Raw genomic sequence first — 15,088 nt, 5'->3', positions numbered from 1 at the left:
CCTAGAAAATTAAGCTTTCAGAAGAGCTGTAATGCTCTTCTTGGGTATGCAGTACCTTAATTTAATCATCATCATTGGAAATACATCAGTAAAGTACAGATACGTGAACAAAAATAATTAAGTACATTAATTAATTACATTTTTTAACATTGTAATTGTCCACCATTTTAACAATGGACACTGTCTCAAAGCAGCTTTGCACAGATAGAGTGGTTATAAAGTTATATAAAAGAATGGATACGTGGCTATAAGTTTGTTTATAATATTGCTCATAATATTAGAAACACCCCCTGAAATGGTATGAGAAAGAAACCGTGATAGGAGCCAGACTCAAAAGGGAATTCATCCTCATTTGGCTGGCAACAAAATTCCATTCATTACAGTTCCATCATTGTTGTGGTGTACTGTGCAGTGATAGCTGCTTAAATTCACTTCATGCAACCTGTGGTTTCTAGCCACTGATATTATTAATCTCACTGCTCATCCTTCCCAAACACAACCATATTTTCCCAGAACTGGGTGACTTAAGTTTTATATTAATTTGCAATGTCATTCCTTCCCTGTCAAAAAAATCTATTTTTGAAAACAAATGCTATTCACCTGCTACCACATATTAAACACAATTTCACATCTTACACATATCAGGAAAAATAAGGACATGTTATATTAAAGCTAATCTAATCTTTGGCAATTGGTTTGTAAATTGTATTCTTTCTGTAGGGAAAAAAAATAATTTGCACTAAAACTTAAACTGAAAAATTCCTGTTACTCCAAAATACTTCGTTCTTATCACTGATAAAGGAGGACCGGGGGAATTATTAGTTTTTCAGAGTTTTTGCTCTCTTAATCTTTCTTTTCTATTTGTAGATCATTTATCTATTATTGATAGAATGTATTTTTATTCTAAATTGCAAAAATCTCAGGAAGAATTTGCCTCAATTTCTTATGTGCTTTTATATTAGAATAAAACTGTAGAAGAATGATGTTCCTTGCAAGAAGTTCTATTAATATTATATCTGTGTCTATAAATATTAGTATCTTTTAAAAACATTATTTACTTGAAGAATAGTTTATTTCTGCAGAAAGAAGAACTAAAAAGAAAAGACAAAAGCACAATTAATTATATAAAGAACTCAGAACTCAGATTTCAGTTACCTTAAGCATGCGCCTTATCCAGAATCCTGTCCAATCAGAGTGAAGGAACAAAAGTTAATCTCTGAATATTATTGTATAGTCTGTCAGTGTCGACATTTTACTGCACATCATAAGACAGGTGTTATTGCATAATGCTAAGTTTATAGTCTTAATAAAAATCTAGCAGAAACTGCAATGTAGTAAACAAAGATAGGAGATATGGCAAAAACAGAGAAACAACAAGATGGCTGCATCACAATGTGTTTTTAATTGTCAAAATGTAGTCACACAGTTGCCAGTAATGTCATCAGGCAGAAGCTCTTAAAATATCTGTACATAAATAAAGAAATAAATTCTACAGACCCGCCTAACAGTTCAAGATATTTTCTGAATATAACCCAAGTACTGAAATTATATATATATATATATATATATATATATATATATATATATATATATATATATATATATATATATATATCTCAAATAAATTCTCAATGATAAATATAATAGCTTTAAAGTGATGCAGCCACCAGCTTCCTTGGACCCCTGGGGAGACAACACTTTAGGAACATGTCATAGTGTACAGTCACTGTCCAAATTTTGGAAATATGTAATGTTTTATGGTTTTTGAGACACATTCATTTTCCTTATTTATATGCAACAAACTAGGTAAACGACAAAAACACACGATTGAATGCCTCACAGACACAGTCAAACATGGAGGTGAAAGTTTAATGGTTTGGCATTTGATTTGGAATAGGGAAGGTTGGACTTTCTCCATAACTTCTTCCAGGTAAAAATACTGATCCAACATGGCTATTATTCCACACTTATCACCACATGTAATTCCATCTGGACTGCAGCTGACTGGAGCCAACATTCACACAATAGGAACTATTATAAACAAGTAACTAGAAGCATATGTTCAACTCTGTTATTTAGAGATAAAACAGTCGTTTGGAGTGTTCTTTATCATGGAATTTCCTGCTCGGTCACCACACCTAAATCCTGTTGAACTGCTCTGGGATGAACTGGATTGCAAGGTCAGAAAGAAATATCCAATTAGTAAAGAACACCTTTGTCAAATGTTACATGAGGCTAGGTTTTACATTAAGTATTTCAGCTTAATGTTTACTGATCGAGATGTCAAAAGTGTGTAAAGCACTTGTTCATGCTAAATGAGGATTTTTCAGTGAAAATCCAGTTAAAGCAGTTAAAAAGTTTAACTGTCTATTATGTTGCTGTACCAACACCTGTACATTTATATATTTGTTTGATCAAAGTGAAAGTTGTTGCACATAAACCAAAGGAACCTGCATGTGTCTTTCAAAAAACTTCAAAATATTTTGGCAGAAACTTTAGATAAAGAAATTCTCTATACCCCTGTTAAAACTTGTATGTATCATTATGGTACATGAGGTATTATGGTGCAAACACAAAGGTTATAACAAAGGACTATAATACTTGTATTTATGCAAATAGACAGAGCACAGAAGGCTTCGGGATCTCAAATACATCCACACTTGGTACATTGCCTAATAAGCGTCGCACTATGCCTAAAAAAAAAAAAGGGAAAAAAAATTGTTATAAGAATTAAAAATCATTTACTTTTTAAAAATACCAATCAAAAATCGTAATATAAGTACATAAGACACAAGAGAGAAGGAAACTCACCAGTGCAATGGATAACTTTACAGACAGATACCCATTTTCTTTTTGTCCTTGGAGTCATGTTCCCGCTTAGCTAGACGATGCTTGAGCTGCGTTGGCATTCTTTCATAGCACTGTTTGCATACAGGCTTCAGATCAAGCTCCACAAACTTGTCCCTGTATGATTATAAAGGCCACAAGAAAGCAAAGGTAGTATAAGAAGCAATGAAGAAGAAAGACGTAGCGTTAGAATCCCTTTAGCCATTACATTCCGCCTGAGGATTCTCATCCATAATTTATAAAATACTTTTTATTATTTTTAATATTCTTATCTAAAATAGTTTGCCACTAGAGAGGCATTAATTATCAGGCATGGAAAACAGAAACTCACTTCGGGGTCAGCTTAGAACTGCAGGTGGAACAGGCAAAGCAGTTGATGCACCAGGCTTTATTTAGTGCTGAAATGACTTCAAGAAAAACAGCACAGTTTAAGTTTTAAGTTTTTGCACAGTGCAAAATTTGATAAACGGAAGAATAACACATTCTCTATGGGACCTGTACAGTGTCTGGATTTGCTTTAGATATCTATATCCTATATAACTTCTTTATTATAAGAATATCACCAGCAGCGTAATGAACAGACAGTTAATATGTGGACATACATTTACATTAATGGACCAAGCCTTAAATTGAGCATCATTTTACATATATATTTAAGTGCACCTTTACCATACCTACATGAAAGACTTTTGCTTGAGCATCTTGTCTTAATGTACACTGGCGATCAAAATTAGAGAACAATTTATAAACAATTGAACAATTCTGAAATAATGTCATCTTCACTGCTCAACAGTTGGAGTTTTTGTCCTGTTTATACCATGCTACCAGAACACCTTTTCCACAAAATAACTAAGGCATTAAAAAAAAAATAACTTTATATTGCCGAAAACACACTGATCAAAATTAGAGAACAATGACTGTAGCATGGAAAAAGAATAAAAATTTTCTTAAGGGTACAACAGTCAGCAATTAGTAGGAAGTGTACAGGCCTCTGCTCTGAATGACTTCAGCACATCTGTGGCCACAGGACAGCACTAGTCTCTCACACTGCTCTGGTGTGATTTTGGTCTACTCTTCTTCCAGTCTCCTCCACAGTTCGGTGACTGTAGTGGGTTTCTTGGCCATAACTTTGTCACCAAGGATTTTCCAGAGGTTCTCTATTGGGTTGAGATCAGGACTTTGGGCAGGTAATGTCATTATTTTAATGTTTTCAGTTTCAAGGAACTGTTCGGACCCAAATAAATTAAACTTGCTTTCATCACTGAAGTGAACAGTTCTCCTCTGTCCACACAACATGCTTAGTCTAGCCTTTTGATTCTTTCTGCTAATAAGAGGTTTGGTCACTGCAGAGTGGGCTTTCAGTCCGAATGCTCTTAAACGTCGGGACACTGTATGACGAGACAGATCCTTACACTGTTCAGCGCTGAACTGGTGAGCAATTCCAGCTTCAGTGTGGAAACGATTGCCCATTGAGATCCTCCGCCGTATCCTGTCCTCTCTTGTATTTGTCTTCCGTGGACGACCAGCCTTCTTGGTGGACTTGAATGAGTTTATGATTCAATATAAAGATTCAATATTCTTGAAATCACAGAGTTGGAACAACCAACTTGTCTTGCTATGGCTGATAGGGTCATCCCTTTGGCCTTCATCTGGACAACCTGCTGCCGGAGGCTTTCAGTCACTTTAGAACGGCCCACCATCTTGCAGAGTCAGTGAAACTGGAAGGTAGGCTGCCAGTTAAATAGGGGTTGACAGATAATCAAGGAAATTAGCACCAGGTGCCAGATTAACACCAATAACTGGAAGGTATCTGAAAGTGTTCTCTAATTTTGATCAGTGTGTTTTCTGCAAAATAATGTTTTTTTTTTTTAATGCCTTAGTTAATTTGTGGAAAAGGTGTTCTGGTAGCATGGTATAGACAGGACAAAAACTCCTTCAACTGTTGAGCAGTAAAGATGACTATTTCAGAATTGTTTAATTGTTTATAAATTGTTCTCTAATTTTGATCGCCAGTGTGTGTGTCTTGTTAACCTGATGTACGTTACGTTTAGTCTGTTGCCCACACATTGGTTCAAATGTAACACTAAAAGCTAACCCCCTTTAATAATTTGATGATTATTTGTTGTTATGGTAGAACACTGCCTCAAAAGCCGTGGATGACCTGCTGGAGGTGTTCTTCTGGCTTATTAGGTAAAACAGGAAGGTTTTTTTGTATAATAATGTATTAAGGAAGTGTAGACAAAAATCCTGTAAGGGTTTAACGAGCCACAAAATTAATTTTCATTAAAACACTTTGCTCTGATACTTTTAAAGGGCGTTGCCAGACGCTGTGCCAAGTTTCCATTTTCAGTTGATTTAAAAGTTTCAGTGTTTGTGTAAAAGTGTTTTTCTATGTTTGTGGAATTAGTGCCAGTGTATTGTACACTTGGAAGATTCATCAGGATTATTTTGGTTAACAGCTAGCTGCAGGCAGCATAAAAAGTTTAAATTGGCAGGGTTTTTTTTTTTAGGGTCACTAAACATTTTATCACTTGCACCATAATCAAAATAATACATAACTTTTACTACACTTAAGGTGAAAATAGGACAAGACTTCAGATTTAAACAGAGAATAACAGAGAGACTCAATGACTCAGATTTTTGTGTCAGTTTTGACCCAATATAGTATTGTGTGTGCATGTGACTTGTCATTGTTTTAATACAATAGTATAAAATAATACTATTAATATAAATATTTAACTATTATAATATATATATAATATATAAACTATTATTATAAATATATAATTATATATAATTATATATAATTATATATAATTATATTATATTATATTAAAGTGTTTTACCTTCTCCTTCAATGACATGGTTGCAGTGGTGACAGACATCTCCAAAGAGCTAAATAAAAGCAAAATCTTTTTTTACACTCATTCTTTCTTTTTCGAGATACATCTGTTATATGGTGACAAATATTTTTGTTCGTACCAGATTGTAGTGGGTCTCGCAGTAAGCCAGACCTTTGCGTTCATAATGCTGATGGCCCAGGAAAGGTTTCTCACACTTGGCACACACAAAATGCTACAAAACAAACAAACACACACACACATTACTTTTCCTCATTAAATTATGTTTCTTAGCTTTTTTGCCTAAATGTAGTGTTGTACAGAATCCTTTCATTGATTCCTAATTTATCTATAAACAAAAAAAGCCACACATCCATAATGATTATCCTAAACTGAGCTATTCAAACACAACATCATCCCCTTGTTGTTTTTTCTGGATAGTACTACATTGTGGATAATACTGTGTGATTACCTCAACATGCCATTGCTTGCCGACTGCATTCACCACTCTGCCCTCTACTGGTCTCCTGCATGCCCCACAGATTGGCACGCCCATCTTGTCATGGCACGGCAAGCAATACAACTCATTCTTTAGCTCCCGAGCATCAGCAGTGAGCTCCTTACTGAAAACACAAAACACACAATCAGTCTCAAATTTTATCGTGACAATAACCAGGTAAACTGTGCCCTTAAACAAAGCCCTTAACCCTCAACTCCACAGCTGATAAGGATAACTCCTATAAGTGTAAACAGATAGTTTAAAATAATTTTCTATGCAATATATATAAACATTCTGCTGTTTATTCAGCTCAAGCCGTCTCTGTGTAGAAACACAATTCGCTTTGTGATGACATCTAAAGGGTTGTGTTTCTAGAAACACACACACACACACACACACACACACACACACACACACACACATACATTATATATATATATATATATATATATATATATATATATATATATATATATATATATATATATATATATATATATATACAGTTGAACCCACTTATCTAGACCCCGGTTAACTCGCCAACCCTATTAAGTCGACGTTTTTGAAGTGGAACCGGTTATGTCGATCTTTTCAGGTCGCCAAACCCTAATATCTCGAGCACAAGGGGGAGCAAATTTGTCACTTAACGTCGGTTATGTCAGGAATCCCCCTGCCACGCCCCCTTTGGCGGCGGCATTCCCCAAAGCACCCTGCTTCTTCTCCCGTGCGCTTGTCGCAGTCATGCTGATCACACACACCTGACTCTCATTCACTCACTCATCCCATCTCCTATTTAAGCTCCTCACCTCCACACACTCGCGGTCCGTTATTGTTTGTGCATGATCATATGTATTGGTTCATGTCGGTCTGTGTAATCGCGTATACGTATCCCACTATGTACCCTTCTTCTTGGACACCGCATTCTCTCAACGGCTGCACCCCGGATTACCCCGATCCTGTTGTTTTCCATGTTCACGCTGTCTGCACCACGTTTATCTGTTGCTACCCAGTGCTGCGCTTTCCATAGCGCGGATCCGTGGATTCTCTACACGAACTGTCTCTGCTTTCACAGAACTTGGTGGACCACTGGATATTACTGCTTCGCTACAAGTATTGGTGGATTATCTCCTGAGTATTCTCAATAAACTTTGTTTGCGTTTACTTCGGCTTCCGCATCCTTATCCGCATTACAGGTTATCTCACTCCGCATGACCAATCAATTAAATCACGGCAACGCTGTTGTGTAAAAAAAACTCCAAAAACACGTGCATGCACATTCTCATTTAATAACGCACATTATGTACATAAAGAAATTTCAAGCACGTTAATATATTGCCGCCATATTGGTTTTCGTTTATCTCTATCATCGGTTATCTTGCCGCTTTTTGGCTTCCCCCAGGCCGGCGACATAACCAGGTTCCACTGTATATAATTTTCTTTTCTTTTTTTTTTTTACATAGTTCAGAAGATCTGGGATGAACTGTAAGCTATGTTGATGCGTAAAGCTCACAAGCCAATGCACATTCTCATTCAAATGTGAAGTGAGGAGGATTTGATCTACCAGAGTAGAAATGCTGAAATGCTACAACTCACCCACAGTTGCTGCAGTTAAAGTGATCAGGGTGGTATGGATCACTCTTAAAGATCAGCGGCTGTTCATCGATGATGGTGTGACACTTCTGGCAAACATACTTGCCCAGGCCACAGGCTCTCTCGCGGATGTGGCATGGACGACACAGGTGTCTGTTTAAGGTTCAACAGATACTTAACTTTCCATTTAATATTTAATAAGTTGAGATATACAATATCTAATGAGGCATTGGATTACAAACTACATTTTAAAAGATGTGTTTCAGTCTAAGTTGTTATTTGTAGTTACTCTGCAATATTGGGAGTGAAATATTTACAGTTCTCCTGCCTTGTGGCCATTTCATTAAGAAAAGTGAAAAATTTTATAGATTACAAATTCAATGTGCAATTTCAAACAGTTTCTATTATAATGTGAATATAGCAATTTTGTCATTTGGTGTGGGATACATTTACCTGCCTGCATTCTTTGCAAATCCAACATCAGCAAGCACAGCGCGGCAGATATTACAGCGAAAACACTCTGGGTGCCAACTATTGTTTATGGCCTTAATGACTCGACCAATAATGAACTCCCCTGCACACATCATACAAATACAAACACTGTACACTGAATTTAAAACGGTACTTAGAACGTGTTCCCAACAGCAAAGAAAAAAACAAATTTCTTCTGTTTTGATTATCCTACAGTTACATTGTGTTACCTTCAGATTTTCACATTTCTGGTTAATGTCAAATGCAAAGGTTGATTTTTCAGTATTTCAGTTAAAGTTCAGTTATATTTGTGTACTTTACGGGGCTATAAATCAAAGGATAAATTCCTGCACATGCTAAGAAGTGGAGTGGTACAAAGAAAGAGAGAGAGAGAGAAAATGTATTTTTAACTTTTTAAAACATCCTTTAAAAGTCTTATCCCTTACTGTTGTCACTTCCAGCTTCAGACAATACATAATTAATAAAACAAGAGAGTAGCAGACATGCTGTGATAGGATAATGATCCACCTGGAATGGAGTGAACTGACGACACTAAAAAAAGGAATCTGTTTTACACCCAACATACACTTTCTGGGCATGTGCACAAGCATCAGCAATGCGAGGCAAATGTACATCGGTGATCTAATGTACATCTGGAGGAATTAAAAGCCATCAGAGTGCCAAGTTTCCAGTGTAAAAATCTTACTCAGTTGAATGCATGTTGGCACTAATCAGGCCAACACTGTCTGTTCCGCTTCAAATTTCAGCATCATGCACTCATTCTGCTGCATCTTACATTCAAAAGAATTTATTCATCACAAAAGTCTAGACGTTTGATGCACACAGGAGCCCTGGTTTTTGGGTAGTTTCCTATTTTAAAGGCTTTTACCTTCAAATCAAATACAATTTTATTTGTCACATACACATGCATACAAGGTACTACATGCAGTGAAATGCTTCATGTACCTTTACCAAAAATTATTAGGAAAACCGGTTAGAGCAAGACTGCGACTCCCAGTAACATTTTCAAAAAGAAATGGGTGTTATTCTGTTATTAATAGTTTTATTAAGCTGTAGACAAACTATTGAAAAGTATTGACAAAACATTGAAAAACTGAACACTTGTAAGGTACAAAAACAAAAATATTACAAAGAGTTAATGTGAAGCTTCATCTGAATTACTCACCACACTGATTACAACATGGAGCAAAGAGCATGTGGAAATCATGCTCACAGTATTTTCGGTCGTCAAACTGCAACAGGAAAAAAAATCTGCAGGTTTATTTAGGTTATAAGCATCACTTTTAGATAATTGAACTAGCTGTTAATATAAATCTGACATACAGCCCAGTTACTTAAAAGGACTAAAACAAAAGAGGAAAGTACAGTGAGGAAAATAAGTATTTAAACACCCTGCTATTTTGCAAGTTCTCCCACTTAGAAATCATGGAGGGGTCTGAAATTGTTTGTCGTAGGTGCATGTCCACTGTGAGAGACATAATAAAAAAAAATAAATCCAGAAATCACAATATATGATTTTTAAACTATTTATTTGTATGATACAGCTGCAAATAAGTATTTGAACACCTGTCTATCAGCTAGAATTCTGACCCTCAAAGACCTGTTAGTCTGCCTTTAAAATGTCCACCAATCTGGTTTGTTAAACTGAATCTCTCTATACATTCCACCCATATTTATACTGTTAGATATACTGTATCATACATACATTCATACTGGTATATAACTATATTGTGTTATTTGAGTATATTATCTTCTGTCTATGCCGAATCTTTGTACAGTATATATTATTACCTACTGTACATTATTCACCCTCACCCCTGTATATATGGACCTCATACTTTATTTATCTACTGTAATCTATTGTAAATAGGCCACTTATGCACTTCTGGTTAGATGCTAACTGCATTTCATTGGCTCTGTACATGTACCTTGCACAATGACAATCAAGTTGTATTTAATCTAATCTTATCTAATCCAATTTAGTACATTATGACAAATGTTGAATAATCTGAGGTAAGAAGAATTATTTTCGTTCTGTTCTAGAGAATTTCGTTGCTCATTTATCAACAAGCGTTGTACTCCCGTGTATCAGTACTATCATAAATCAATTCTCCAGGCAAAAACAGCAAACCTATAAGACTAGCAATTAGAGCGGAGATAAAGATGAAACCTACCTCATAATATAAGCCTTCTGAAAATTGCTGAAAACACTGTGCACACACGAAACACTGCTCATGATACAATTCCCCATTACTGTTTACAATTTTCTCAGAAGGAGTGAAGCCAGTTTTGCAGAGTTCACAAACAGCATTAGCAAGAGCGTTTGCCATATTACTGGGGAAACAAAAACATTAAAAATCACTATGTTGAACCTATTTTACTTTTGAAAACTTTCAATAATACAAACACATCTTACATTTTTAAACAATGAAATAATAATATAATAAACAATAAAGCATTTACTGCACAAACCATTGTACTTTCTAAATCATTCAAAATAAACCATTCTGTTTTGGCTATTGATCTCTGCATTTCACAAATGAGATTCTTATATTTGGTATATTTTCCGACTTCCTACATGTACAAATATTCTGGTGTATGTATATTCTACTTTGATAATGTCATTTCTATTTATTTATGTTTATTGTGTACGGTTGTGTATGTAATTAATGAAATTAGATTTTTTAATAAAAAAAATAAAAAGGTCTATCACAGAACAAAGGTCCCGTTTTAGGAAATAAAATGTAAAAAGTTTGTTAAATATTAGCAAATTTTTTACCTTTTAATCAGCAGACAAATCTTTAGGCACATGTTTTAGCAGAAAGGTTGTGAGGAGTTGAAGGTAAAAAGTTCAAAGTAAATCTGCCTGTTATGACCAAGTATTCTCAAAGTTCTATATCTCTTTTATCTAATAACTTCATCAGTTGTTATGAATTTTCCTTTTCATATCACAGGTTTATCACATAGTAGTAACTCATATTCACTTGTGTGTTTTTTTGCTTGTTTTTGTTCTAGTCTATTATTCATCGACTCATTTTGTTATAAGACAGTTAGCTATTAGTTAGTTTGTTTGTTTAAGGCCTGCTGTGTCTAAATACCTGCAAGTCTAAGACTGTGTTGACTGCACAGTCTATTGCTGTGTGCATTTGCTTCTTGATTTAAAAACCGATTGACTTTACGTTCTCATGTGATTTTCTCATGCATTATTTGAAACTTCCAGGAACTTTGTTTTAAACTGAAGGAGAACCTCTGCCTACTTTGTGTCCTCACGTAGTTTTAGGATTGCTGTTTAAGCTATTTAATTGTCTGTAGCCTTTCCCCAGTGTCAGTGTCACTCAGACCTCTGGACTGGTGTTATATATTGGCTGGATCTTGACTGGATATTTTTGGTCTCTGAGCTGTTCTCAAACCAGCAGTGTCGCCAAAGTGTTTAAAAATCCCAGCAATGCAGCTGCATCTGATCCACTCATACCATTGCAACACACATACCTACAAACATGCACACACACATACACACACACACTGGTTGTATTTAGTCTCTAGTGGTCTTTAGGTCACTTATTTTCACAAAAGAAAATGCATGCTAATGAATATTGTATGGAAATATCTACAGTAAATAACTGTACACTTAAGAGGTGATACCATCAACTCTACGCATATATGACAATGCTTTCAAATATAATAATGTATCAATTTATCATATTGGTATCATTTATTCAATATGCTTTAGAAAACAGACATTATCATTCCTTTCATAAGGTTAAGGTCAAACAGTTTGAGAAAGAAATATAAGAAAGGGGAATGTCTCTTGCTCAGGATCACTGATGAATATGAATTAAACTAATTTTAAACATGAATTCATTATCTTTCAAGGTAGGTCTCTCAGTGTGGTGCCATTTTTACATCTTCAGTTGTCCAATTACTGAGGATACTGACATTTTTCAAAACCATTGCTTTATAATTATATTTTATTGTCATGGAAGAAAACTTTCTGATTTATAGTGACACCTAGATAAAATAGTCTGTCAGTATCCAAAAAAAAAGCACTAGTGAATAAACAGAAGCAATATGAAACTTACAAACGAGCATAGAAGTCACAAAACTCCTTATAGACTTTCACATCACTGCGTCTTCTCTGAGATTTGGCTAGAGGAACTTCAGCTTCTCCACCATTCTCCCTGTCCTGGACCCCATTCATCTGCAACTCTGTGAGCTCTTCATTCTCAGGAATTGAAGCTGGAATTCCTCGTTTTTGTGCCTCCATGTTGGTTACAATGAAAAAGTCAGTCAGGTTGTTCAAAGTAGTCCAACAGTCTTGTAAAAAAAAGGCAGCTCACTTGCCCTGTGCTTCACTACAAATAGACTGATGCCATCATCACCAAAATAGGTTCTAGCAGCTGCTGTGTTTTCACAGAGGGGGGGGGGGGTGAAGGTTTGTGGGGGAGGAAGTTCTTTCCTTTACCGGTTAAATTCTCTACCATTCAGTCATCCCCAGCTCTTATCAACTTTGTGTGCCTTGTGGGACACAGCTTAAACTCCCACCTGTGCAATGCTACTGCCTTTTAAAAAAATATTGCTGGTCATTTAATTGTTATTGTAGAATAAACATTAACATCATAAACATTAAATCTTTTTAAATAGCTCACATATTAATATATTTCATGTACTCAGAAATATAAAATGTAAAATTATTCATGTGTAGCTTTGCCTAAAGGGACAGTTTTTAAATGGAAAATGATGATGTCTGTAAATCACTTGTGTGACAATATCCAAAGTGCTAAACAAATAAAACTAGAACTTCGCAAGAATATGTTCTCAATTTGATTCGATCCCCACCTCCCACATCTAACCGATGTTGGTCCTGCTGAGGAGATGAGACAATGTGACATTCGGACCTGACTGACCCACCCTGATGCTCTACATTAAAATGAGAATGGCTTGGCTGAAGTGAATGCAAGGCGATCTGATCAGTGAGGTCAGAAGCAGGTGGTATAACAGAATTAAATAAGAGGGCAAATATATAATATTTATTATATATAAAATATATATAATATATTTGCTCATGTTAGTTCTCACTCTTCAGTGTTCTGTATTATTTAAAGATTTATAATCTATAACGCAGAAAGTCGTTCAAAAAAAGAGGAGTTTTGATTTAAACAAATCAAGAACTCGGATGTTTATAAAGCACTCAGATTGCTGGACACAAATAAATCACCAGGCCCTGATTGTGTGGAACCTATTTATTTGACATTAGCTGAAGATATTATTATATCCCCTTTAAATTACATTTTTAACCTCTCATTAAACACAGGTGTTGTTCCGGAAATTTGAAAATCAGCTTTTGTTGTTCCTCTGTTAAAAGGGGGAGATCCTGCAGTGTTAGGTAATTACAGGCCGATTTCAAATTTCTGTGTTTTAACAAAGATTTTAGAAAGTTTTATTTGTGAACAGTTAACATGTTATTTGAATACAAACAAAGTGTTGTCTATTAATCAATCTGGGTTCTGCAAAAAACACAGTACTACCAAAGCTGTTTTGAAAGTTCTAAATGAAATTGTGGGATCAATTGATAATGGTGATTTCTGTGCCTCTCTTTTTATTGACTTATCTAAAGCTTTTGACATGGTGGATCACGAAATATTGCTGCATAGATTTAAAAGCGTTGGTTTATCAAGTTATGTTATTTTTTGGTAAAAAAATTAAATATTTAAGTGTAAGAACTCAACGTGTACAAATTGAAAGTAAACTATCTGATTCATTGGAGACTGCTAAAGGTGTTCCCCAAGAATCTGTGCTGGGGCCCCTCTTACTCACTATTTATATAAGCAGTCTTGATTATTACATTCAAAATGCTAACTCTTATTTTTATGCAGATGATACTACTATGTACTGTAGTTCTTCTGGGCAGCAAGCCCTGTTTAAGCTTCAGTCAGCTTTTGATGTCATCCAATCACGGCTTTCTAGTTTAAAACTTGTTCTGAATAGTGATAAAACTAAGTATATGTTATTTTTTCGGTTCAAAAAAACTTGAAGGTAATTTAATCTCTCTGCAGACTCTACAAAGTACTATGATTGAATAAGCAAAAGAATACAAATATTTTCACATTATTGTTGACGATGTTTTATCTTTTGGTTCTCATATTACTCATATAACTGAAGAAAAAATTTTAAGTTAAGCTTGGGTTCTATTTTGGGAACAAGATTTGTTTGTCATTTAATGCAAGAAAGAAATTGGTTTCACCATTATATATTCTCTCTACTTTAGATGCTGTTTATCATGGTGTGCTAAGATTTATATTAAATTGTAAATCTTCAACTCATCATTGTGCCTTGTATACCAGAGTGGGTTGGCCCTCTTTGTCTAGTAGGAGAAAAATGCATTGGTACTTAATTATTTATAAAGCTATCTTGGGGATGTTGCCTTCATATCTTTGCTGTCTTATTTAACAGAAAACTGTTGAGAAATATTCTCTACATTCTCAAAACTGTTATATTATTTCTGTTTCTTTTGCTAGATGCGAATGAATTAGGTAAGAAGGCTTTTGTGTATGCAGCCCCGTTTGACTGTAATCACCTTCAGTCGTTTGTGAAGTTACAAAATTTGTTGTCTTTGGATAAATGTAAAGTAGTCATTCGGCAAATGGAAGTTGATTCAATGAAATGAAATTGTTCTGTGTCGAAACAAATTGTATTGTTGCTCAATTTGGCCAGGTCACTCCTGTAAAAGAGATTTTCAATCTCAGTGAGTTTTTAAAATAAAAATAATCACACTCTTGATTTCACCCAAATGAGGATGGGTTCCACTTGTGAGTCTGGTTCC

The 15,088-nt window shown here is 35.1% G+C and overlaps 2 protein-coding genes across 2 annotated transcripts in view; one reads left to right on the top strand and one right to left on the bottom strand.

Annotated features, from left to right (window-relative positions):
* The window catches only part of LOC310724036 (craniofacial development protein 2-like), a 384,292-nt gene that overhangs the window by 282,529 nt on the left and 86,675 nt on the right, over positions 1–15,088 (top strand). The gene's annotated exons all lie outside the window — the stretch shown is intronic.
* On the bottom strand, positions 1,614–12,670 carry lims2 (LIM and senescent cell antigen-like domains 2). Its single transcript, XM_083537799.1, has 11 exons — positions 12,348–12,670; positions 10,443–10,602; positions 9,434–9,500; positions 8,230–8,350; positions 7,780–7,929; positions 6,160–6,310; positions 5,830–5,922; positions 5,694–5,742; positions 3,179–3,254; positions 2,812–2,964; positions 1,614–2,693 (listed from the first exon to the last, which is right to left on the bottom strand). Exons 1-10 carry the CDS (start codon positions 12,530–12,532, stop codon positions 2,829–2,831), a joined length of 1,188 nt encoding a protein of 395 aa, XP_083393925.1. The 5' UTR covers positions 12,533–12,670; the 3' UTR covers positions 1,614–2,693; positions 2,812–2,828.

The sequence above is a fragment of the Silurus aristotelis genome (assembly GCF_946808225.1).
Source record: "Silurus aristotelis genome assembly, chromosome: 3".
NCBI lineage: Eukaryota > Metazoa > Chordata > Actinopteri > Siluriformes > Siluridae > Silurus > Silurus aristotelis.
Note: the sequence above shows the minus strand (reverse complement) of the source record. Positions and strands in the feature narration are given on the sequence as shown.

Bases quoted from the DNA above. Each gene is read 5' to 3' on its own strand.
- lims2 (XM_083537799.1), bottom strand. From the start codon at position 12,532: ATGGAGGCACAAAAACGAGGAATTCCAGCTTCAATTCCTGAGAATGAA. The intron at 8,351-9,433 runs GTGAGTAATTCA...TGATGTGTGCAG, and splicing joins TCCATGTTGTAATCAGTGTG to GGGAGTTCATTATTGGTCGA. The intron at 7,930-8,229 runs GTAAATGTATCC...AACCTTAAACAG, and splicing joins TTTGCAAAGAATGCAGGCAG to ACACCTGTGTCGTCCATGCC.